Raw genomic sequence first — 24,810 nt, forward strand, 5'->3', positions numbered from 1 at the left:
GCCGCAGAGGTCGCCGTCGCATCATCAGAGAAGCATGTTACAGGGCTTGTAGCTGATCAGAAGATCACCAAGTCGCCGCACGGCTGTCGGGCGTGCACGCATCGCATCCATCTTTGTCGCATCGTGACCAAGACGCCATTTTGGCGCATTGCACCGGAGCATCATCGTAAGGGATCGCAGTAAGAAACCGGCGCATCAACTCCCCACACAGTAAGGAAGCGAGCCTCAACTCCCCTGCGCAGCAGGAAGGAACCAACGCATCCACTCCCCTGAGTGTAAGGAATGGTGCATCACCTTCCCGGTGACCCTTTTGTTTGTTTTGCGTTACGCATCTAAGGTACTTTGAGAGTAAAGTGTTGCATTTCCAATCTAAAGTGAACGAAGCTGTTTCCTACCATTTTAAAGTCTATTTTTGATTATAGTATTGTGGAATTTTGTTGTTTAGTCTTGTGTTAAGTCAAGTCAAGATTACTTATTTTTCTACACTGGTGTGGTGTCCATTTGTGGTGTTTTCACTTTATTACTGTATGCGTTCACAAATGCTTTATAAACTGCCTCTGAGATAAACCTGTCTGCTCAGGTCAAGCTACCAAGGGGGTGAGCAGGGGTTATCTAGGAGTGTACCCCCCTTTCCCTGACTAGAAGCAAGGGTCCCTCCTTGGTCAAAGGTACCTAACTCTGCCAACTAGAGACCCCCAGTTCTAACACACCTGTAATACATCTGTGAACCACCTATGTTTTCATTGTATATAATAATGAAAATACTGCAGTTTGTTCTTATTTATCTTATGCAACTTATAACCATTGACAAAGCCTATAGTCCTGGCTGGTTGTAGGTTTAATGTCACTCATGTTATATATCTGGAGGCAATGACAGAAGAAGCACGATACCAGTGGGGCAGCACACTATGCTAAGTACAGACTTTTAGCTTAACAGTCCATGCACCAGTGAAACACAGAAGTGCAGATGTAAACCCTCTACCCCATAGAACTTAAAATAACTTAGGTGACAATAAGTAAACCATTTGCAAACTAGAATAAAAATGAAAGAAAAGCAGATCACCAAGGACGTCACACTAAAATCTCTTTGCTCAAAACGCAGACAATTCATTACATCAGTCCAAGCCAGATAGTACGCTAATGCAATCAATGTAACCCCTGGGCTGGCGGTGATCTCTAAATCTGGCAGACAGCTGTCCATCATGGTGGTAGATATACAGTCCTCTGGCACCCTCACTGTTAGACTCCAGCCTGCCAAACCCTAAATTAGGCCCAAGGTGAAAAAAATCCAGGAAACAGGCCTCACCAGGAAACAGGTCTTTACCAGGAAACAGGCCTTCACCATCCACATCCCTATGACCATCAGAATTGCCAAACTCCTTCTTTAATTCAGAAAATAGCTAATGATGTATCTTTTAAAAGAAGAGTACATCATAACACTTTAGAATATCCGCCTTCTTAATCTGAACACAGCAGCTCTTCACCCCTCCATCCTAATAGTGCTCACTAACTTTCCTAGTTGTACAGTGCTCCATTGTGTCTGGTTAGGTTTGTGCTTTATAAATACCCACATACATACATACAAAAATAATAAATGTCTTAATAAAATGGTGTTGCTGGGCTTCCATGTAAATACAGGGCTATTATTTTTCAGTGAATAACAGTTTGGATAGGGTCTGTTGAATATGTACAGGTATTTAAACAAACTTTATAATTTCATGTCACTGGACTAAATTTTGCATCAGTTTGTTCAGATAGACAGCCGTGCCACATATGCATTGCTTAATTTCCCTTTAAACTCATAGTGAGCAATATCATTTTCAGTTTCTCTCCGCATAATTTGGGATTAGCCGTTTTTTGTTTTTATAGTGCGAGTACCATCTTCTATAAACAACTGGTTGGCAAGAACGCAGATCAATAAAATCCTGGAGCTACTAATTCCCCATTCCACCTGCCCCAACATTACAAGGTGTATGGTCAGATGATAACCTGAAGAACAGATCAAGCAGGGGCACATGAGCTCCCTTAACTCTCTCTCTGGAGAGAGAAGAAAGACAGAAGGGGCTACCAATTGGCTCCATATCACTTAAGTTTGTCTTTTAATGAGCATATAATCTTTTCCATCGCTAAAACATCTCAGAGCCAAAACATTCAGGGCTTTAATTCCAGCATGCACTGTTTCCCCAGAGGCTAGCATGGTTTGAGTTTGAGTTCCTAACACCACAGCCATCATTAAGCGATTGCCCCTTTGCAAGTTAGGTGAGTGTTTCTCTTGAAAAAACAGGGAAGTAACGAGCACTCCCAGGTCATATGGTGCATGGGTTTCAATCATTGTGTTTTCTTCCAGTAAAACATTATATCTACGCAGCTTTGAGCAAGGTCTGAGTGCATTTTAGAGGATGCTTGTCACCCCAAATGCATCCAGCTTGTGTTCGTCCTTGACTTGTCCCAAGCCTAAAAATGTTCTGGTATTTGATAACAACAGATGAGAAATTTATGTTGGGTTCCCCTCGCTCTCACACATTGTGTACAGCTGTTCATGTTTCCTTATAAACATTTCAACCATTCCTACGGAATTAGCCGGTAAAGCTCAATGTTGCAGCATGCCTATCATGGCTCCCATCTCTCAGCAAACTCTCAGACTCGATGATACCGTGATATGTCCCCTCTGTATGCCCCCTCCTGCACCACTGCATGCCATATACTCATAAATTCCATGGACTCCTATTCATAGTTGTACCAGATATATATTTTGCCTGCATTCGCGCGACTTGTGGAGTAGACGCACACCTCGTGGCTTCACTTTAATCACAACGCGTGCATGAGCTCAAGACAACAGTGGTGTTTGGAGAAGTATAAAAGCAGTAAAAGACGGTGCGAAAAGAAGTATTTATTCAAGCAACAAACTGCCAAAAAGAGCAATAAATTCGTCACACGTTCTCAGACTTTGTTGAAATTGAAAAGGTGCACATTACTTATTTTAGCGAAAAGCTGAGATGTGAACAGACACTGCAGATCTTTCAACTGGAATCTTCGTGGTGCCACTGTGAAAGACAAACGTGCATGCATAGACATTTTTTTGTGGGGAATGGCAGTCTCAGCTCGCAATACATGGGGGCGTAAAACTAAAAATAAATAACTTACCTGACCAGGTCCTGTGAAGCCTCTGCTCCTGGGCCGTGTCCCACGCCGCCTCTGCTCCTGAACAGGAACAGGCATGCTTCCTCCCCTCCTGTAAGCCAATCACAACACTGCAATGGCAGCATTGTGATTGGTGAGGACTGCGGAGTCCCAGACGGCGCCCAGCTGGGTGCCTGTAGGTAGGCCATTTTCTCTATGTAGGCTGCATGCCGCCTACATAGAGAAAATGTAGAGTGTGCAGAAAACAGTCAGGGCACTCAGAGTGGTGCAAGCCACTCCTCCCAAACTCACCCACCTGCCCGCCCCCATCCAGGCATACCCTCCCACCCGCCCCCAACCAGGCATACCCCTGCCTTCTGCTTTCTTGCAATGTGAGAGCAGAAAATAAGATGGTAATTTGCATTCCAGAAGCAGTGTAGTGGCTCTCCGACGCCCTAATGTAGGGGCCACCACTGGTCAAAGGTCTTGTTTTGTCTTGCCCTAAATGACCTGCCAATGGCACATCATGACCAAGACCCAGTAGGAAGGTTCTGAAGCACTGGGGTACTACCAACACATGTGTTGCTCCAGGCTTAGGAACCTTAGGCTCACTATACAGGAGACCATTCTCCCAATAAATCAGGCGATTACCAGAGGCGTTACCAGCTGTCTGCATCTCAGCCTGCTGCCGAAGAGCCACAAGAGTAGGGAACTTCTTCTTTGCCTTGTAGAAATGCTCCCTGGAGGGACCTCAGTCCTGCTTCAAGTTTAACAGCTCAGGCAGGTTGCCCAGTTTGGCTATTTCTTGCCTTGCAGGTTTCAGGGCATCCCCCCTCAGGGTTAGCCTCCTCCCAGACCCTTGGGAATTTAAGAGGGTTCCTGCGCCCCTTGCCCTTCCTCTTCTTTTGCGCTCCAGGTCCTTTAGATCACCCTTAAATGCTGCCAAGGACCGTGTGGTCAGGCACACCGATTCAGGCAAACCCAGCATCTCAGAGTGCGACCTGAGCTCCAACCCCTCCCTGGCGGTATGCTCTAGGTCATTGCCCAGAAGACAATCTACGAGCATGGACAGACTCACAGCTACCCTCAAGGAACCAGAGACCACACTCCTATTCAAAGAGAACCAGAGCCACTAGGTAGTGACTCTCATGGTTGTCAGCAGCAACACCTTGGAGGACCGCATTGGAGACTACCTGGTCTGAAGACACCAGATGACACCGGGCAGGCATCATATCAGCTCCTGCATCACTCAGAGCCTCTGTCTATTATTAGGAACCCACTACTAATACTTTTTAGTGTTTTCAGGCATGAGGGTTCTCTGTACCATTTCACTGTCACCCAGGGACACTAAGGTAATCTGAGCTGCGTCGCCACCACTAGCTGGAACCAACTCCTCCCTAAGCACTACACTAGTCAACCCCAGTGAATGCCCACCAGTAGGGGGGGGGGGGGGCTGAGTCCATTTGGGATACTTGGCACCCCCTTTGTAGTGTCCTTCTTGCTGACACTCAAAACTCTTTACATGAGCTGTCCTTGCAGTCTTACTGGCAGGGAACCTCTTCTTCTTCTCAGCAGGGGGATGAGAAACCTGACCCATGGGACTAGTTTGTGGCCCTTTAGGGAACACCTTACTTTTGCTTTTGTCCACCTCCCCTTCTTCTGGTGAGGACGCTGCCCATCCTTGGTGGAATCCCCCCCAGATACCTTCTTGAAGACCCTGTTGCTAGCCTAGCTGTCCGCCTCCTTAGCAAGCTCCCTTGGGTCAGAGAGCTTACTGTCCATCAGGTGCTGGTGTAGCTCTGTAAAACAAAGACTAAACATATGTTTTTTTTGCAAACAATTTGTACAAGCCCTTGATAATCCTTCACATCACTGCCCTTCACCCAACCATCCAGTGTCTTACAGAAAGAATCTACACAATCTACCTAGGTCTGTGTGGGAAAGTTTCACACTCTCCCTAAACTTCTGCCTGCATTTCCCTGGGGTCAAACCATATTTCCTGGTAAGGACCTCCTTCATGGTGGGATACCTCATCCTGTTCCTCCCCTCTAAGGTCAGAAGAGTGTTCCTCCCTTTAGTTGGGATATGCTTGCAAAAGCATGCCCCCACCCCCGTCAGGGATGTTGTGCATCTGCAAAGCAATCTCAAAGGCTTCAAACCACTGATCTATGTCATCTCCCACTCCATAATCAGGCACCAGACCCTTGGGTATGTGTACTCTCTTCTCAGAGGACACTGAAGATATTCTACCACCATCTGTGCTGGAATCAGCACTCCTGGCTTTCAGATATAGCTTGCTCAGTCTTAGCTCCTGAGCCAACTTAATCTTTCTCTCCTCAATGGTACTTTTTTACCCTCCAACACTCTTTGTCTAGCTCAAGCTTTGCAAGCCCCAAGCTGTGCTTCCTTTACTGTCTCCTGCCCTCCAGCTTCTCTAGGGATAGGCCTTTAGAGGACACACCTCTGCTTGCTCTGGGGGGAACCATCTCCCCAAGTAGGCTGGCCCCTCATAACACAAGCAGTCCTAGAATTTCCTCCTCCACCAAAAATCTGCTCATTCACCTCCAGGTTTGCAGCTGCTGCATCCCTAGCCTATTTTGAGGCCCTCTGCGCCCTTTACAACTCTTCCTGGTTGTTTTTGGCCTTTGATAGCACTGCTAAAACCCTTGCAGAATCCTCTCAGCTGTTCCACTGTGTAGAATTCCAAATCTGCTAGCTCATATTCCATTACTGTAAATTGATACTTGTATAGCGCACTACTCACCCGCAAGGGTCTCAAGGCGCTTGTGCGAATACCGCTGTGGAACCCATCCTGGCTTTCCCTGTGAGGCGTCCACTCCTGGGCACCCCCAAGGTGGAGGCCAGGCATCCTTAGCGTTGTGGGGGCCGTTGTGGAGATTAAGCAAGCTATTGCCCAGAGTTGCAGAGTGGGACTCCATGATTGGAATGGCACCGAGGCGAGAATTATCAGGTCCGTAGAATTTTTGAGCCCAAGACCCACCGAGGCGGGGAATTGAACCCTGGTCCCGGGCTAGACCTCTGCATCAGGGTCTGCCGCTCTAATCATTGAGCCACACTTCTCCACTTCTACTGGATGTGCCGCTGCTGGTTCTCCAGACTGAGACATGATTCTTGAGAAAACTAAAATAATTGCCAATCAGAGACAAAAATATATTGGTATGAATTTGGTCTGAGATAGGGAAAAGTGTATACCAATCACTGTATGTAGTGCACAAATACCACTCCTATCCTCACCACTGATGACCAATGTTAGAAATTGGGTTTCTGGTTGGCAGAGGTATGCACCCTGTCCAAGCAGGAACCACAATTCTAGTCAGGGTAAGTGAGGTAGACACTAAAAGATCACCTCTGCTCACCATCTGGTAGCATGGCACAGAGCATTCAGGCTAATCCAAAGAGGCAGGCCCTGATTGACAAAGGTAAACTTAGACCAAAAGTCTAAGTTTATGACTTTCAGCATTCAGAAAGGTATACTTAGACCAAAAGTCCAAGTTTAAGACTTTTGGTTTTAACAAAGGTAAGTTACGAGTAGTATCTCTACATCTGCCCGCGGGCGAATCTCCACCCAAAGAGCGGTGATTCCTCCCCGCACTAGGAGCACACAGGCAGAGCACACAGGGTCTGCAGTGGTGGGTCTGAGTCAGGCTTAAATAGCTACTTAGGTGGGTGGCACAATCAGTGCTGCAGGCCCACTAGTAAGATTTAATTTACAAGCTCAGGGCACATGTAGTGCACTTTACTAAGTACTGATACGTAAATGAAATCTTCAAATTGTGAGTAAACCAATGTTACCATGTTTTAGATTAAGAGCACATGCACTTTAGCACTGGTAAACAGTGGTAAAGTGCTGAGGCCTAAAACCAGCAAAAACAAAGTCATCAAGCAATCAAAAACAGGAGGTCAGAAGGCAAAACGTTAGCGGAAACAACACCAAGGGTGCCAGGTCAACCAGATATCATCACTAATGGCATCAACATAGCATGAGTGATGAAATATGTGAGGTCATGAGCAGTGCCTGGTGGGAGCTCAAGTTATAGTTATCTCAGTAAACTAGTGAACTATAACATGTTAACATTTGTTTTTTTCTGTGAAATTCTGTTTCTTATCACATTCAAAGTTTTGCATAAGCCCATCCCCTCAGGCAACCCGCAGCCAACATCCCCACTGCACACTGGCCAACCCTGAGCTGAGCTTTGCGGTGCAGGGGATTGTCCACAGGGCCTGGCCAGCAGCCAAGCACTGCCCCAATCCCCTCACTCAAGCAAAGTAAATCCACACAGTGGTGTAAGTCACTAGCTCGGCCTTTCGTATTATTGCAACCACTACATAACAAGCTAATACGATGACTACTGTTCTTAACTCCACCTTTGCGCACCGTCAGAGTTAAACAAAACAAAGTTAATTACAGTCAATATTTACTTGCCTTGCACTGTTGTGCTAGGTGACGTAGTGGGTGGGATATTATCGTCACACTTTATATCACATGTCATGCATTGACAACGCAATGGGGGTGTTCCTCCTGAATATTATAAGGTAGGTAGGTATATATATTTTGTACCTACCTCCACAAATGTGTAGCTTGGCGATATATATCTTCAAGGTACGTTAATGTGGAATTAGGAATAGAATAGTGGGTCTATGGTTCCTCTATGCACTTTCCTTTGCATATTTTGGTGTTCGATATTTTGTCTACGCCATTCTAGTACCATGATATTCATGTCCTCGATGCTCGGTAGTTCAATCCTCCATAGGTTTTCCTAGAGATCCTACAGTCAAGAGCAGTCTGTGTTGTCTTCAGAACCAAGGCATCTTCCTTGCTGAGACCCTTTTCTTCTCCTTTTCCTGGATAAGTTAGAAAAATGTGATCTGACAATGAAAACCATGGTGGAAACCAGTTCCCAGGTGCCCCTGGGGAGTGTCAGCTCCAGGTCTGTGGCCCTTCCAGGACATGTTCATTGTGTACCTCGGTGGTGCTCGCTGCCTGAAAATAAATAGTTACAACCTGTCTGTCATGCAATGACATTTCACTTGCTCTTTAGTGAATCATGCTGATCCCATACTCAGCATGTAAATTTCAGGTGGCCACCTTGCTGCTTAAGTAAGATGAGGAGAGCAGTTCATCTGTGCCACCTTCCCTCATGCTTAAGGCATGGAGGCAGGGAGACTGTTATGGGTTATGAGGTGAACAGGATATCTATTCATCATAAGCGACTCCTTTAAAACCCTTATGTGATTCATTATTGATCTTCTCAGTCTAGGACAGGTGCCTATTAGGGTTTACCCAAGATGTTTGCATTGTTTTCCAGATCCAGGACATTGTGTGCATGAGCCATCTGCTCACCATCTTCAGGGAGGACAAAGGCAGCACAAGGGATGTGGATGTCGCCATGCTCCAGGCCTTCCTCAAAGGTGAGCAAAGACTTCACTGGCACACTGCAAAGCTTCTATAATAACACATGTATTTGTAAAGTGGATGTTCACAGATTGGGGCAACTGGGTGCTGAAAAACAGATGCTTAATATCACCCAACCCAGTGGCACTCATTTTATTGACCTCAGTAGGATGAAAGACTGAGTCTGCCTTTCTGGATCAGAACCTTCAACCATGAAGTCAAGCATAGGTTTCTGAAGTGGGTGCATTGGTCCACTGGGCACCAGACCCACATGAGATTTAGTATATAACATGTGTCAAGTGACAGGTACAATACAAATACATAATAGGTAGCAAAAAAGAGAACAAACACACATGCTTGCTATGGGTATCACAGTACCCACACCCTAACACTGTTAAATCTGGGCAGCTTTCGACTTGTCAACATGGATATTGTTCAGTCCCAGCAGTGCTTATAACCATAATTGGCCCATGTCATTGTTTTTTTTGGTTCTCATGTCTCAACCATAATGTTCCGTAATGCAAGTTTTAAAAGATTTTCTTTTATTCATTATTGTAATTGTTCTGAATGCCACCGTAACCCTCAGCTGATCATGGATCGTGATCAAGATTCTGTTTCATGTCCTGAGAGTTTTCTAGTTCTTGAACCTAAAGTGATACTCATCCTATTCTGCTTTGTGAATCACTGATGTCCATTTAGTGGACCATGTTTGGTTTCTACCAAAGATTCATGAAGTGTTTTTGACTCCCTTATTGTCCACAGCCCAGCCTCACTGATTCTGGATCCAGGCTGGTCACCCTGGCTCCTTTATCTGATATGGGGAGATTGAAGCCTCATCCTGCCTGGTGGGCCTGTGGCCTTCTTGCCCTCTCATTCGCTGTCAAAAACCTTGCATGTGAGGGAAATTTGGTACTAGACAAAAGTAATCAACAAAAAACAAAAAAGGAAATATCTGCACATGTGAGAAGACTTGATTATATCAAACCAGGGTACTCCCAAAAAAACATATAATTCCAGGGGCGGGAAAGGTGCAACGACAACATGAACAATAACACCTTCTGCTAACAAATCAACATTAATCAATGGAATTATTCCGATATGGAGAGACCCAAGAGAAATTATTGCAAACACATTTTTATTTTATGTGATTAATTTTCTACCAATATTTCATATTCTTATGTATGTCATCTTCACATGAACTTTTTGATGTAGATACAGTGCTTAAAATGCATATATTAATTTTGTAAACAACACCACACGGTATATAAAGACCAATCCACACAATACTTCGCATTGCAATTTGACAATCAATCCACTCACCAATCACTCTCTCCCTCACACACCACAACAATGCACTCCATATGTATAAATCCTTTATACTCCCAGAATATTAGTCTTTAACAGTCTACCAAGGAGACCATCTTTGCTGGACTTCCATTGATGTGACCTGATCTGGGTATTTTCATAAAGTGTTTGGTCAATGCACGTTTCGGTGGTATGCAGGTTCTTGTAACCGCTTTCTTCAAAATCTATACATCCTTGATTTCTTAATCAATTCAATCCAGAAAGTGAGGGGAGCACTAAAGAGGTAAAAACATGGATATCTATAGGTCAGAATCTCCATTTAAAATGGGGATAGCTTCATATACTTTTTCCAGACATAGCTGCTTAGTTGCATAGTTGCAGTAGACAAAAAACAATTGGGAGTAGTGGTCGAAATTATCACACTTAATTTTATAACAAGAAGAGAAAAGTTTTATGGGAAAAGTAATCAGTTTAAAAAAAAATACCTAAGTCAAAAGTAGAGGTGCTGTAATGGCTAAGGCACCCTACTACCAAAGATGCAATGCAAGCATACATTGACAAAAGTCAACATATAGAATGTAAATCATACAAAACACCAAAGCACTCTCCAATGTGTATAAACTTTGTAAGTTTAATGTCCAGACTGTATGGACTTTTTAGCAGACACAGTTGTTCTGTTTATTTTAACACATCTTGGACAATGTAGTGGCACAGTCCATACGATTATGACATGTGGTTCATAAGATGAAGCACAGCCTTAATTCATATTGTAGTGTCCAGATGAAGCACAGCCAACACGTGTTTCGTCATCTCGTGACTTTTTCAAGGCTAACAAACAAATAGTAAGGCAAATACAGTCCAATTTATCATCCTCAGCGCATTGCAATGAATGTTCACGTCAAAGCACATTTGTACAAATAAGCGAAGAGCTTCAAGTACTATTGATTTAAAAAAGTACATTGTCCACTTCAAAGAAGTGCAGTAGCACATTCAATATTTTCCAAACAAAGAGACTTGAATCCCTCAAGGTCAAAAAGTCCACACTGTCTGAACATTAAATTTACAAATTTTATACAAAATGGAGAATGCTATAGTGTTTTGTATGATATAATCAGTAGACTACTGTTGTGTGAAAAATTAACAAAATTAGAAGTAATTCACAAAACATAATATATTAAAGCACGTTATGATAGTAGCTACCACCTTGCAGACACCACTGTGTTATATCACCACATTAGATCAATAACCTCTTTAGAGCTCCCCTCAAGTGTTGGGGGTAGTTTAGAGCCAGTCCAGGATAACCCTCAAATGCATTTCGGCACCCCCTGATCTCTTCAGTAATCAGGATGCCTGTTCCTTACTGGGCCGAGCTATCTTACTAGGGACCACAGAGACTCACAAACACCCAGAATATTGTAAACCTGCTACATCTGCTGTGCTTGATAGGGATTGTAGATGGATTGCACATAACATAGTGATTGAGGCTATCTGGAAGTATGTGAAGAAGAGAGTTTTTTTATTCACCTTTACCTAATGTTTTTCGCTTGATCAAGAAATGTAGGAAAACCATGAAACCATATTAAAGAGAATTGGCTTCTTAATAATGGCAATAGTCTGTGTTTTAATAAGTCTAAGTACAGTTCAAAAGGGCAACCACTTGTTTTGGAATCAGTATTCTGCACAGGAGGTGCTGATAGGCTACAAAAGTAACCATGGAGATGACGAATGTCTCACACACCCTACAGGACGCCTGTAGTTCAGACCGTGTCCCGTTTTCTGCCACATTTCATATAAGTAAACATTTTGTTCACTACTAATATTGTTAGCAAACCTAATCGGCTCCATATCCAGCAGTAATAACTGAGGGCCTGATTTTGAGTCTGGTGGTCGCAAGACCGCCGGACTCGCTCTGGCGGTGGTCCATCTGCCACATTATGACTTTTTGAAAGTCGTTGCGGTAGAGGACCACCGGCTGTGCCAGTAAACAGTTGTGTCCTGGTGGTGGTTCAGCTGTGCCACAATGTAAGATGCTCAGCGGGACTGGCGCAGTCCAACTGAGAATATTACAAGGTTGGCGATGGAGGTACAAATGGGACCCTACAGGGCCCCAATGACCCCCTTTGCCTTGGGGATACATTCACGGGGGCACAACATATGCCCCCGTCTTTATTCTAACAAAGTTTTAGCACGGCATGAACGTCACCGTCCATGCCATGCTAGAACATTTTGCGCTGTTCCCATTGCAGCGCCTGTTTTCTAGGCACCATCATGGGAAAGGCAAAGGACTGCTAGCCTTGTCACAAGTTGAATTACCACAACTCGTGATAAGGCTGGCAGTCCTTGTGTGGGTTTGGCGTGCTGTGTCAGCGTAGAGCCGGCGCAGCACCACCAAACTCAAAATCGGCCCCTTAGTGAAGTGATAAGGGTATTTTGGCCTAGGTCTTTCATATTATTGTCATGATTTAAAATAAAATCTGTTGTGCTACCCTCCTCTTCTCTGTGTCAACCTCTGTCTGCTGGGTATGTGAGGGGACACCCTCCACCATTCCTGCTGGTCAGGTCTTACTATAAACCTCTCTCTAAGCTTTTAAGTCATTATATGTTGATCAGGCATTTCCTAGATGAATTGTGCTTAAAAGATATGTGCTACTGTTCCATACAAATGTTGGTAGCCAAACTAGAATGTCACTTGCGTGTCAACCTGTTGGTCACCTGTTTTTTTTTGCAGCTTCACAAAGCGTGAATCACAAAAGCAATGAGAATTGGGCCTATCAGCTCAAACTGGCTGTGTTATGGGACCGCCTGGATATAGCAAAGAACGACATCTTCAACGGTGAATGGAGCTGGAAGGTGAGAGGAGCGCAAAGGTTCTAAATTGTCCCTGCACCCTCTCAGAGTCACTTGTTTCTATATGGCTGGCACCTGAGTTGATGAGAAAGCAAAACCACAAATTCATAATCCTGGCAATCATGTATTTGAGCAGTATCTTCTTCAGGTGGCTCTATCTTTGTTTTTGGTCACTGGTCGCTAGTTGTGGGATGGTATTTTTGTGTAACATTTACAGCTGGCATATTTTGTCTCTTTGTACAGTGATGGATAGTTCTGATTATAATGTGCCATCATGTAGCAGGTAGTGATGATATCTCTTGATCTCTGTGTATCTGGTCATTGCTGGCAAATCTTGGTTATGACTGTGGCTTATCTGCTGCTGAAGCTTCTTATCAATGTGTTGGGTCATCCGTATGGTACTTCTGCTGCTTTTCTTTTACATATCTGCTTTTGGTTACTGGCTGCTAGACCTGATTATATTATTACTGTGCAATAGCTGCTGCTGGAGTTTCTTATCTCAATTTTGGGTCACTGATGCCTGGTCTTAGCTAAGATGACATTTTGTGATTATCTGTTGGGAGTGTCTCTTATTTGTCTGTTTTCTTAGATTTAATTTCACTTTTAGAAGAGTCATAAATGAGCATAATTGGTTCTTTTAATATTTTATAGTCTATAAAGCTGGTATCTCTCCCATTCCATTGGAGTCATTAATAGGTAGTATTGGAGTTGTATCTATTGGTGATATCTTGCCCTTAGTCTTTGTTGCTTGAATATGAATTTACCTCAAAAAACAAAAGACAAGAGACTTTTGGAAAAAAAGGGATAGTTGGTTTAATTAAACGCTACGGCCGAGAGCACAGTTACAGAGTCACGGTCTGAGGACTGTCTGAAAGTACATTGGTTCTGAGCACCATTATACACATTTCACGAAGCATCATAAAGCAATTTGTAGATTCTTTTTAGGAAAAGGAATTCGGGTCTTGTCTTGGAGCCATAAATCTGACCACCTGATAACAGATGCAGGTGGATCTCAACCTTGCGTGGACACAATGTAACCTGGGCGACCTATGCAGATTGCCAGCATGAAGAGCATGTGATCACTGAGTGCTGTGCATGTGCTATGTTCTGATTGACTGAGTGTTACTAACTTCATGTGGCAACTAAGTTTATGGTGTTTGGAAACGTGCGCACCCCTCCTGCCACATAGGTTTTATTGGGGACAATTTTCCTGGACCATTGTGGTGTTGCTGCCTATCTCTGTGATCGATCTGGGCTTTTCTTGTTTGCACGTTTGTCTACTGGCGATGTGTGCTGGACTTGTCTGAGCATGTATTTCTGACTCGGGGTTGATGAGGAGGTCATATCGGGTGAATTCAACAACAGTGATGTGAGTTCGTTTTTATACACCCATGTATCATGCGTCCATCGCCATCGAATTTTCCAATATCACCATCTTCGCACTATATCTGTGTTAATGCTTACTATTACCTTCCCATTATTCTTCAAGTTTCAAGGTAACATTGCATAACTTCTTAAAAGTTAACACATGAAAATCGTTGTTTCTCATCCAGGGGATACTCATCAATAGTCATAATCTATGAATAATCCCCGCCCACTTGCGGTATCCCGGAGCATATAGAAAATACATATATATACATACTGTTGAATCCTTCACTGCCATGTCCAAGTAAGGAGACTGGATGTCTATAGCTTGGACACTTCTACAACAGCCACTCTGCACCCTCACTTACCCCTATCTTCCCAGTGTGGGAGAGAACTTTTACCCTCGTAGGAACCCAAGATCCTCTTCAGTGGGATCTATTCCCACCACTGTGATAGGAATTTTGTGTCTAGAGACCCAACTGGCCCATGAGTAGGAGTCACATCTCTTCTCTCAGATAAAACAAAAACTATATTAGAAAGTAAATGCTCCATTTTTTGAATATTTTATAAACAAACTTGACAGCTTCTTATCCAGGAAACCAATTGATCCATAACCGATGGAGAGATGTAAAACTGAACAGTTGGGGTCAAGCTCTCAGCTTGTCCCGCTGGCAAAAGAAGGCTCCCAATTCGCAGAAGCGTTATGGATCAGCAGCTATGGGCCACTTCCTACCACTTCCCAGTAATTATTTGGCAAATAAATATTTATAGTGACAAAAATGTGATCTTAAGTATGATGTATATATTCACTAATTAAAAGGTTATCACTGTGAAGAGGTTACAGGTATCTTTCATAGCAAAGAGTTACAAAACTTGCCAGCTGACCTGTTCTGCAGGGTTAAAACAATTGTAAAATGTGAAGATAATGGTGCATAAAAAAAGGAGCTTTAGTCAAATGGGTGGGGCAGCATCAGAAATGTACCATTATGCTATTGGCTAACTCTCTAACGGACATGTGCATTTAGAGCTCCCTGAAGAAGAACAGAAATATGGAGACTAAACCTTGAAGGACATGCTCCCCAACAATATAATTTTACTGTGACATTGGCTAGGCCGGTGGACCTAAAAGAGGACTGGGAGGTTACTCTCACTGAATGCCAGTATCCATGCATGTGAAATATATTCAGTAGATAAAAGGCTACGTTTACAGGTATGCCTGACCAGAACATCGCAATACCTCACAATCCCAACGGTCAACGATCCAGTGAACAAATCTCTAGGCAGCATTCACTTTTCTTCAGATATTCAGCTATTTTTAGGTAACATCATAAGGAATGTATTCTTTTAAAACCCCACATCTCGATACAGAGTTTACTTGTAGAGGGAATTTCAGCAGGGTTTTAGGAACGCTACAGCATATAAAGAGCATGGTGCCAGTAGACCCCGTGGGTACGGATAGTAATTTGGCTCTCTGCCCTTTATGTATATAGCAATAATTTAGAACTGCAGAGGGTAATAGCTGTTTCCTCTTGTGAAGATGTGTGCAGGTGAAGGATTCAACAATAATTATTATCCAATGTACTAGGAATAATTACGTACCATTTTCAAAGAACCACTTGGATATCATGACCATTATGGCACCATAATGATCAGTATGAACCATGGGCCTTTAAATACTTGAAAGTGATAGTCAAGCTTCATTTAAGGCTGTGATTCAATAGCAAATATTGACGGAATTCAATATTGTCTTTATGAGTACATAGGGCGCCTGAGCCCTGTATATGAAAAATTACCATCACCATGCCGAACTATAACAGGCCCGCATTATTTCAAGGTTGACCTACTTTGTGCTGAGCAGGGTTGAGAGGTTGTTTGAAGTTTGTGTAGAATAGCTATGCTTTTCTTGAGAAAAGGGTATAAAATCGCTAAATCCCACATTAAAGCTATTTCTGAAAACATCACCCAGGATGTGGTGGGCTCTGTGACATCTGCTGTAGCTGAACAAATGAACACCCAGTCCCAAGAGGGAGCGAGGTTTATGCACCAGCATAAACACTGGTAGCAAAATGTAAAAAAAAAAGCATTAAGGCATAGGGTCCACCCACACCATATTAAAAACGGAAGTGTGTTTCAAAGGTCCCTCAAAAAAGAAGACCTATAAGCCAGAAGAGACCCTCATAGAGAAAGAAGTCCATAGCCCGACTAAATATTTCTGGAACTTGAAAGCAAAATCCATTACCTTTGTGCACTACTCTTCAGGAGAAACTGCCAGGTCTGAGTTGGACTTGTTTTCTCTCCATTTCACACAGATCAGCATACAAAGTCCCTCTGCCACAAGAGTCTCACCACCAGCCTCTGTAACTGTGCTGGAACCAAGTGAGTGTTTTGTGTCAGGGTTCACAGACTTGAATCTGGATCTCAACAATTCTTTGCTGCATCTGGTGAAGCTGGTGCTAAAGTTGTTTCCCCATTGCAAGCTTTTTTAACCAAGTAGACATTACACATGGTATCTGTATTATTACTCAAAGTGATAAAGTGTATGCTGAAGGAGCCTATGTTGAGAGTACTCTCAATTATAGCAACAAGACCCCGGATACACAACTTTCAGTGGGGCTCTTCTACAATGACCCATTTTCACATTCTGAAGACAAGGATCTAGAACCAACAATAAAGGCTTTGTAAAAAGAGCAAGCTGTGCATCTTGAAGTATACAATATAACCTACTTATAAAGCCATATATATTGATCTCTTTTTGCAAGATAAACTATTCATCAACTAATAGATCTTTAGGTCACACTTATACACAGCAAAGATGAGATGCATTTTGTCTAATCGGCTGTGATGCTGAACAATATAAACGGGTGATGCAGTCTGCTAGTTTCTTTGAAAAGAGAGGTGAAAGGGCCACCTAGCGTCAGATTGGCAAGCGCTGATGCGTTACAATTGTCCGATGTTCAGTACCCCACTGAGAGAGTCGTCCTGAAGATATTCCACATACCTGCTGGGACAAGGTTAACCCAACAGCACAATGTATTTTAGGGCAGGTTTCAAAACTCATGATCATTGGATTTGTCAGTAGCACTGCTTTAGCCGAGTGCAAGCCTCCAACCCTTTCAGTTTCAAACACTACATCACCTACATTGGGCTGCTCCACAAAGAGGCTGTGATTCCTGCAAAACCTCACACACCCGGTGTTATTTTGTTTGGAAATACCTAAAGCTGGGTTTAATAACTGGAAAGCATTTACTGAACTCTGGCATCATTGTGTCAAAAGCAGGATATTGACGGGATACATGTTTGTATTTGACTTGAGGCCTTATAGGGGATCTAGTGACTGCTACAACTCAATCAAAAATGGAAATCTAGAAGCTGTAATGCATTTTAAACAACCTCTGGTGGAGAATATATTTATATTCTCCACCAGGGGTTTTCTGTTCTCTGACAGGGCAGCTTTGTCTTTTGATAAGGACAGGAATATCATGTTTGACAGTGCTGTGCTATTTCCCACACACACATCTATACAAGAACCCACCTATAAAACCTATGTTCTCTCATTTAAAAAGTCGCAACAAGAATAAGCTGTAATGAAAAACTGATCCAGGAGAATGTGCCAAGTATTGTATATTTTTTATTAGTAGAATGTCAGACTGTAAGTCGTTTATAATATTTTTAAAACTGTATTCAAATGATCTTACAAAAATTAGCATTTTGTTATGAAATATGTGTGAAAGAAAACACATGCTAGAACATATGCAACTTAATCAGCTTACACCTTTTGCTAAAAGTGTAAAGAAATGAAGGCTGAATGTATGTGTAACACTATACCTGTAAAATAAAGTTTGTGTTCAAATCTTTATTCACATTTTAAGCGATCTATAATCTTTAAATACATTGTTTTAAGAGGGGTTTGCCTCTGTAGCATTTATGGATCAAGGGGATCACTGACACAATATCGCCAATAATAATATTATGTAACAAAAATGTTGCGTCAAAACTATTGTTTACAAAAATAACATTGTCCTAAAATTATCAAAAGTAAAATATCTTTTCACATTGATATTGTTTAAAAATATACAAAAAGATAATTTTTAACATATATAAAATAGTAAATATCCTAATATATAACATTAATATAATGTAAATTAAATACATGTAAATAATATGTATTACTATATGTTGATATTTACTTATATAAACACACATCTATATTTATGTGCGTGTATTTTTATAAATAATGTAACACTATTATTATTTTTTTATCTTTTTGCTCGTTTTTACAACTGCAACACCAAACTAACAGCAGTCTCTGCTACACGTGACAAGCACAGTGGTATATCATATATAAACTCAGGACAGTACACCATGGGACATAGGAGTAGGAACAGCAAACAATCTGCATAACTCTGATATTATTAGTATCCACAATAAACTTGCCAGCCACCCCAAATCTTCTCCTACTTCTGCTGGCATCCCCTGCCTTGGCACACCACTGCCATTGCCTGTTGAAACCAGTCCATATCCTATTCCCAGTCAGGGACCTTGGAGGGTACCCCACACTCGTGCCAGGTTGCATTTGGCCAGCTTGGGTATTTGGGACATGCCAGTTCACTGTCTCTGTTTAGCAGAAGTCATTCTGCATTCATCACCATTGCCATTACTCGTTTCATATCACAATAGGCAGTGATTCGCAGGTTAGTGGCACCCTAAAGAAAATTCACAAATGATATAGTCAAATGTGTGCTATATCCGCGGTGCTATTGAGGTAGAGAGAACCACCCTACTCTCTAACATGTGGTCAAAGACAACATAACAGAGTGCAACATTTCCCCAGCACATGCTTATATCAAATAACAATTATTGTATGACAGTAGTTCTCTTCATTGAGTTCTTTATTGTTTTTTTGTTCAGTTGTACAATTCTTTTGCCTTAGCCAACACGTGTTTCGTCGCACAGAAAGGAAAATTGTCCCGCGACTTCCTGAGGGCTATACTCTTCAATCATAAGTCCCTTAATGTCAATTGTAATTACATTCCATACTATCTAAAATGTCGAGAAATAAACATCAATTGTACCGCAAGTCCCAAAGCGGTCTGTTTTATTCATATATACCAGCAAATGACGGCTCCAAGATTATGAGTGTACCTCCATATCCATACCCATTCCTGTGGTCCTACAGTGTGTACGCTATGCACGTTAGAAAGACCAACGGACTTCCGTATTTCTCGTGTCTTATCTGCATTGAGTATGTGCCAATGTTTCTGCAGACTCCATACGAATATATTGGACATCTTGGTGTCGTCCGTGATCTTACGAACTTTGTTGCACTGTGTATTTCTCTTAGTAGTGTATCTGAGGGTGTCCTGTCTATCAACCTTAGTGATCCTGTTCTTAGCTCTCAGTAAGGTGTCTTTGTCATATCCCCTCCTGCCAAACCTGGCTATCATATCTTGTGTGCATTCCCTAAAGTCTGGTTTCAAAACTACAGTTACGTCTTGAAGGAAGTGACCCGTATAGGGTCACCAATGACCACCTCTCAGCCTTCTGTACCAAATGAAGAGTCGGTCAGACTGTAGAGGATACAAACCAATAACTGTTTATTCATATGCACTCAAAGTGGAGCCCCATCTGTACAGTCGCTAGGAGTGCTACAGAGGGAACTGAAATCAACAAGCATAGAGATACATGATGTAAGTTTCATATCCGGGCAAAAACACACCCACAGTGGAATTTTTCAAGCAGATGTAGCTGGACAGTGAAATACGAAAAAAAAAGTTTTCATCTCTCGTATCTGACACAAACTAGCATAGTCCAAGTTTGTTTAATCCCGGGCCCACCACCAGACAAGTGGGAGAGGGACTCTATCTAGTGAGAAAGCTTTGCGCTGATATGAACAGTGCACTCATTACTGAACCAAAACCTTACATTTCAGAAATGAAACTCAGGAGGGGGCATTTCTCAGAAATGGACAAATCAGTTTTGAACAGCCTAAAATGGCTCCTAAACAGAAAATGGTGCAGCGAATGCCAACTTACATAGGGCACTGCGTAAGCGTAAACGGGTCTATTCTAACAGACCCTCCTTTTAGCATGAGCTAAAACATTTTCAACTATAGCAAAATGAATACAAAACAGCAAGCAATAATAATATAACACATTAGAGGACAGTTATAAGTACTCCATACCATCAGCATCAGAAAGCGAAACAGCAAGGAGGGATGAATTCTCAAATAGTCCCTCATCAATATTTATCAAATCATCAACATCTTTTGTAAGCATTATAGCAGCATTTGTGTCATGAATTGATATCTTCTTTCTAGGTGTGAAAACAGTGGTACAAGAGGAACAGCAAAAGGGAAGACACTGAATGAGAATGCAACAAAGCATCAATACTACAATAAGATAAATCGCTTTTCAAGAATCCAGCCCCATCTGCCAAAAAGAGACCAACTCCAATTCCCACTATTCATTCCTTTGACATTTTCAAGAATATCTCAAATGTGTTTGGTAATATTATTTTCCATATTATTGATCCCTACCACACATTGTTTGCCAACTAAGGCGCATACACCACCACAATTGGCTAAAATAAAGTCCACTGCATATCGAGTCAGTTCCGAATATATCTGCATACTCTCCAACTGAGTGGTGATGTCGCGCAAAGCTGCTACTGTAGTATGAGATAGAATTTGCAGCTTACATCCAAAATATTCACTAGCCTTTTCACCCCTGGCCATGGAAGTACCACCCAATGTAAACATAGAGGAAAAGATGTATCCAAAGGTGATAGCATTACTGTAATTATTGACCTCTATATCGGTCACTCCCTCACAAAATTCTTTTGTTAAGGTCCTATTAACCCATTGTATATAAGGCTTGGCATATTTACAGGGCAAACTCAAAGGCAATACCATTCCAAGAGCTACGTTGTCTGTACCATTATGGACATTGGAATAAGTCCCATTAGACAAGAAGAAAAACCCTGGGTGTGCATAAATCGACCCCTCATAGTCCACTGCTGCATACATGAAGTTCATTCCGAAAGTACTTGGGTCCATTTTATTCACTAAGGGGATCGTAGTTTTGTACAACACTATTCCTGAGCAATATATATACAATACAGTATCAGTACTATTCACAATGGGACAACAAGCAGGGTGATAATAGGCCACTCGAGGGACTATCAATTCCTTGTAATGCCAACCCACCATTGAGACATTCGGTTTTTCCATCGAAAAGATGTTGCATTATGTATTGTTATCACATCCTGGATAACCCACCCCCAGTGGCTTTCTATGGTATAAACATGGCCCCGGATAACCAAAATCAAACATTCCTTTCACTTCTTTAAACTGAGATGACAGAGTATAAGTACAATTTAAGAGTGACAGTGGATATGCAGTCCACAAACTGGTGACAGATTGGGTGGGGTAACAGGCAGTCCCCTCACCGAAGAACCTCTTATGTTTTTCCAATAATACATTACTCAGGGCTGTTCTTTTATTTCGTCTCAGGGAAATGACCTTAATCTTGCTGCGTAAAGGCAGGGTTTGAGCATCTTCCAAAACCCATGACATCCCACACAATATTATCAGAATCAAAAGAACAACACATATTATTTTACTTTACCTTGACCACATCATGTTACGTTGTACAATAACCACTAAAACATACTTAAGACTATTGCATCTCTCTAATTCAATATAATCCATTTGGAGGACTTCAAATGGAAAAGTAGGTGGTGCAAAATTACCAGGTGGTGTAGGGGTACCCTTCCCTGGATTATGTATCATACAGACTATACAATTTTTCACCAAATGTGCAGCTGTCTTGGAGATGTTATCGTTATGCCATACAGGGGCTAACAATTTACAAATGTCTTTTGCACTGATATGGGCTGAACCATGGGCCATAGTAACCACAGTAAGTACAAATGGATCGGGCAACATCCATTTCTGTTCTCCAGATTAATCAATCCAACATCCTTCCTCATTTAACTGTGCTGTAATCTCCTGCCATTTTGCTAATTCCTCTATCGTTACTTTCCTTTGTATCTCCTTTACACTCTCAAGGGTATTTTCAAACATAGCAACCTCAGGAACCCACCTAGCTGGCCCTGCAACAACGATTCTTTTCATTTTACTTTGGGCCCTCTCCTTAGCTACCTGATCTGCAAATGCATTTCCTTTACCCACATCATCAGTAACCTTCCTATGGGTGCTGCACTTAATTTTGCCAATTTCTTGGGGAGCGTTAAAGCAGACAAAAGCCGCAATATAAGGTGCCCATGTTGGATTTTGATACCATGAGAGGTAAGAAACCCTCTTTCTGCCCACAGTTTCCCAAAATTATGCACGACCTCGAATGCGTACTGGCTGTCTGTATAAATATTGACAACCAGCCCTTCACTCAATTTGCAAGCTCGAATATGGGCAGCAAGGTCAGCCACTTGAGCAGACTGATAGGGGACCCTTGATGTCTCTATCACCATAAGCAACGTAGTGATAGCATAAGCTGCAGTGGTGGTGCCATCTGATAATTTAAAACAAGAGACATGGACGGATAGTTCCCCTTGAGGATCTAATAAGGGAACATCAGTCAGGTCTACCAGTCCTTTCATCTCTTCTTCTATTTGAAAAATACAGTCATGTTTTTCAACTGCATCATTCTCAAAAGGGAGGGGTAGTAATGTGGCTGGATTCAGAGTGGCACATCTTTTGATTGTAATATGCTTAGCAAACAATGTCAATTCATAACCAGTAAGACGTGCATTGGTGAGGTGCTGTTCCTTTGTCTTATTCAAAAGTGTATCCACAACATGGGGTATCATAAGTGTGAGGTCTGTATCAAGTACGAGTCCAGCCAATTGTCTGATTGAAGTGGCCACAGCCGCGACCGCTCGCAGACTGCTTGGAAGTGCTCTTGCGACAGGGTCAAGCACAGTGGAAAAATAAGCACAAGGCCTCTGTTTATCCTCAATTTTCTGTGTTAAAACAGAAAGTGCGCAACCAGCCAGCTCAAGAAATGTACAGCACAAACGGTTTGATGTGTGAGCGCCAAAGGTCAATCAATATAGCGGACATGTGTTGAAGAATGCGCTGCTGTAGAAAAGGCTCGAACTCACGCACAACTTGCCAAATATCCTCAGTGCTATAAACCACATTGCTAGCCCACTTCATTGCCTGTATTGCTAATTCCTCCTTCTCATCCTCACCTACCCCGGTTCGCACCAACGGACCCACTCGTTCCCTAAATCTCACACAATCCCTATCTTCAAACCCTCGTACAAGCATTTAAACATCCAAGGATACTGGAGAATGAATAACCATAGACGTAGGAGTAAAAGAAGTAGTAGGTACAGCTGTAGTCAATGTGTACACCGGAGGAGAAAGAACAGAGGACACAGGAGTCAGAACAGTAGATGTACCAGAAGTCATGGTCATCAAAGATGGCGAGGGAAGAGAAAGAACGGGGGGCGCTGTGGCTAGGCCTGTTGAAATAACAGCAGTAAATAAGGGGTCCACCGGAGCAGATGAAACAGGCTGCTGTGACTATAAAGAAACAGTGGGATATATCCTCTGCAGGGCATAAGGAGGCGAGGGTCGAGTATCTAACAACTCCTCTACGAAAGTACCATCTCCCTCTTTGGCCATATAGGACTTATTAATATGCAACCGTAGTCTCCTATCCTCACATTCAATTCCTGTCTTCTGTTTTTCTCTATCATATGGTACAGTTTTCTGCGTTAATGTCTGCATTCTCCCTTTCCATGCCTCTTTCTCCATTTGTAACCACCTTTGCTTAGCCTCCTTCTGCCAAGTCATACATCCGTTTCACATACATATCAAAATTAGGGCTGCCTTCAATAGGCGCCGGCTGGGCTTCTTCCAACCGAGGACCTGCGGAACAACAAAAAAAAACACAAACTCCAAAGTTTACTAAAACCAGGCATTGCAAAAGAAAACAGAATTGTTATTTCACCTGGCAAAGTATTTGCAAACACTTTTTACCAAAACAGTTCTTAGACTATAACAAAATCAAACCGCAATGACGCGTATGAGGGTATGAGTGTGTTGTGCATGTGTGCGTGTGTCTGTGCGCTCAAATGTTCGGTTGGATTAGATTTCCTTTTAGATCTGCATGTCCCAGGCTACCTTATAGCCCTACTCCGGTATATACCAGCCTAGTTTAGAAATATTGAGGCAATTTCACTTGTGAAAAGCAAATATTATGAGACCCCCTCCTTCATAATGAGTTGAGGGGCTTCTGAGTCCACCATGTTTCACAGATACTTGTAGGCCTTAAGGTGAATGGGGACCCCTGCACCGCCACTGCTCTGCTGCAGAAGCCTGTGTTACACACCTGAGAATCTGTGTGTCCATTCCGCTACTTTGAGTTTGCTCTAACTGGTCAACTTGCTGTTTTCAAGTACAGACAAAGCTTAAGGGCTTGGCCAGTTGTTCACACATGAAACAAGATGTGCTGTCCTGTACCTTGTGCGGCCTCATATAGAAGAGCTGCAGCCCCAGCCCTCACCCCAGCCTGCCATTGATTGTTGACCATTTGGACTTTGTCCATTCTCATTGAAAGCAGTACAGTCTCCCATCATCACCATAGATTCTCATGTGGTGAAGGGGATCCTGAGGGCCAGTTCACCTTCAATGTTTTGGCAGCTCTCTGCACCAGCATTAGTGCAGCAGGAAGGATTTGTTGGTGCACCTCTCTATATGTTTGCTCTTTGAGAGAATGGTTCCCCCTCTGTGC

At 42.6% G+C, this 24,810-nt stretch overlaps 1 protein-coding gene across 1 annotated transcript in view; it reads left to right on the forward strand.

Moving 5' to 3' along the window:
- The window catches only part of LOC146808497 (transient receptor potential cation channel subfamily M member 2-like), a 1,333,691-nt gene that overhangs the window by 578,074 nt on the left and 730,807 nt on the right, over positions 1-24,810 (forward strand). Inside the window, exons 10-11 of the mRNA XM_085623962.1 lie at positions 8,448-8,550; positions 12,567-12,688. Coding sequence (XP_085480088.1) covers positions 8,448-8,550; positions 12,567-12,688 — 225 coding nt within the window. The remainder of the gene's footprint in view (positions 1-8,447; positions 8,551-12,566; positions 12,689-24,810) is intronic.

This window comes from Triturus cristatus, chromosome 8, assembly GCF_964204655.1.
Source record: "Triturus cristatus chromosome 8, aTriCri1.1, whole genome shotgun sequence".
Taxonomy (NCBI): Eukaryota; Metazoa; Chordata; class Amphibia; order Caudata; family Salamandridae; genus Triturus; species Triturus cristatus.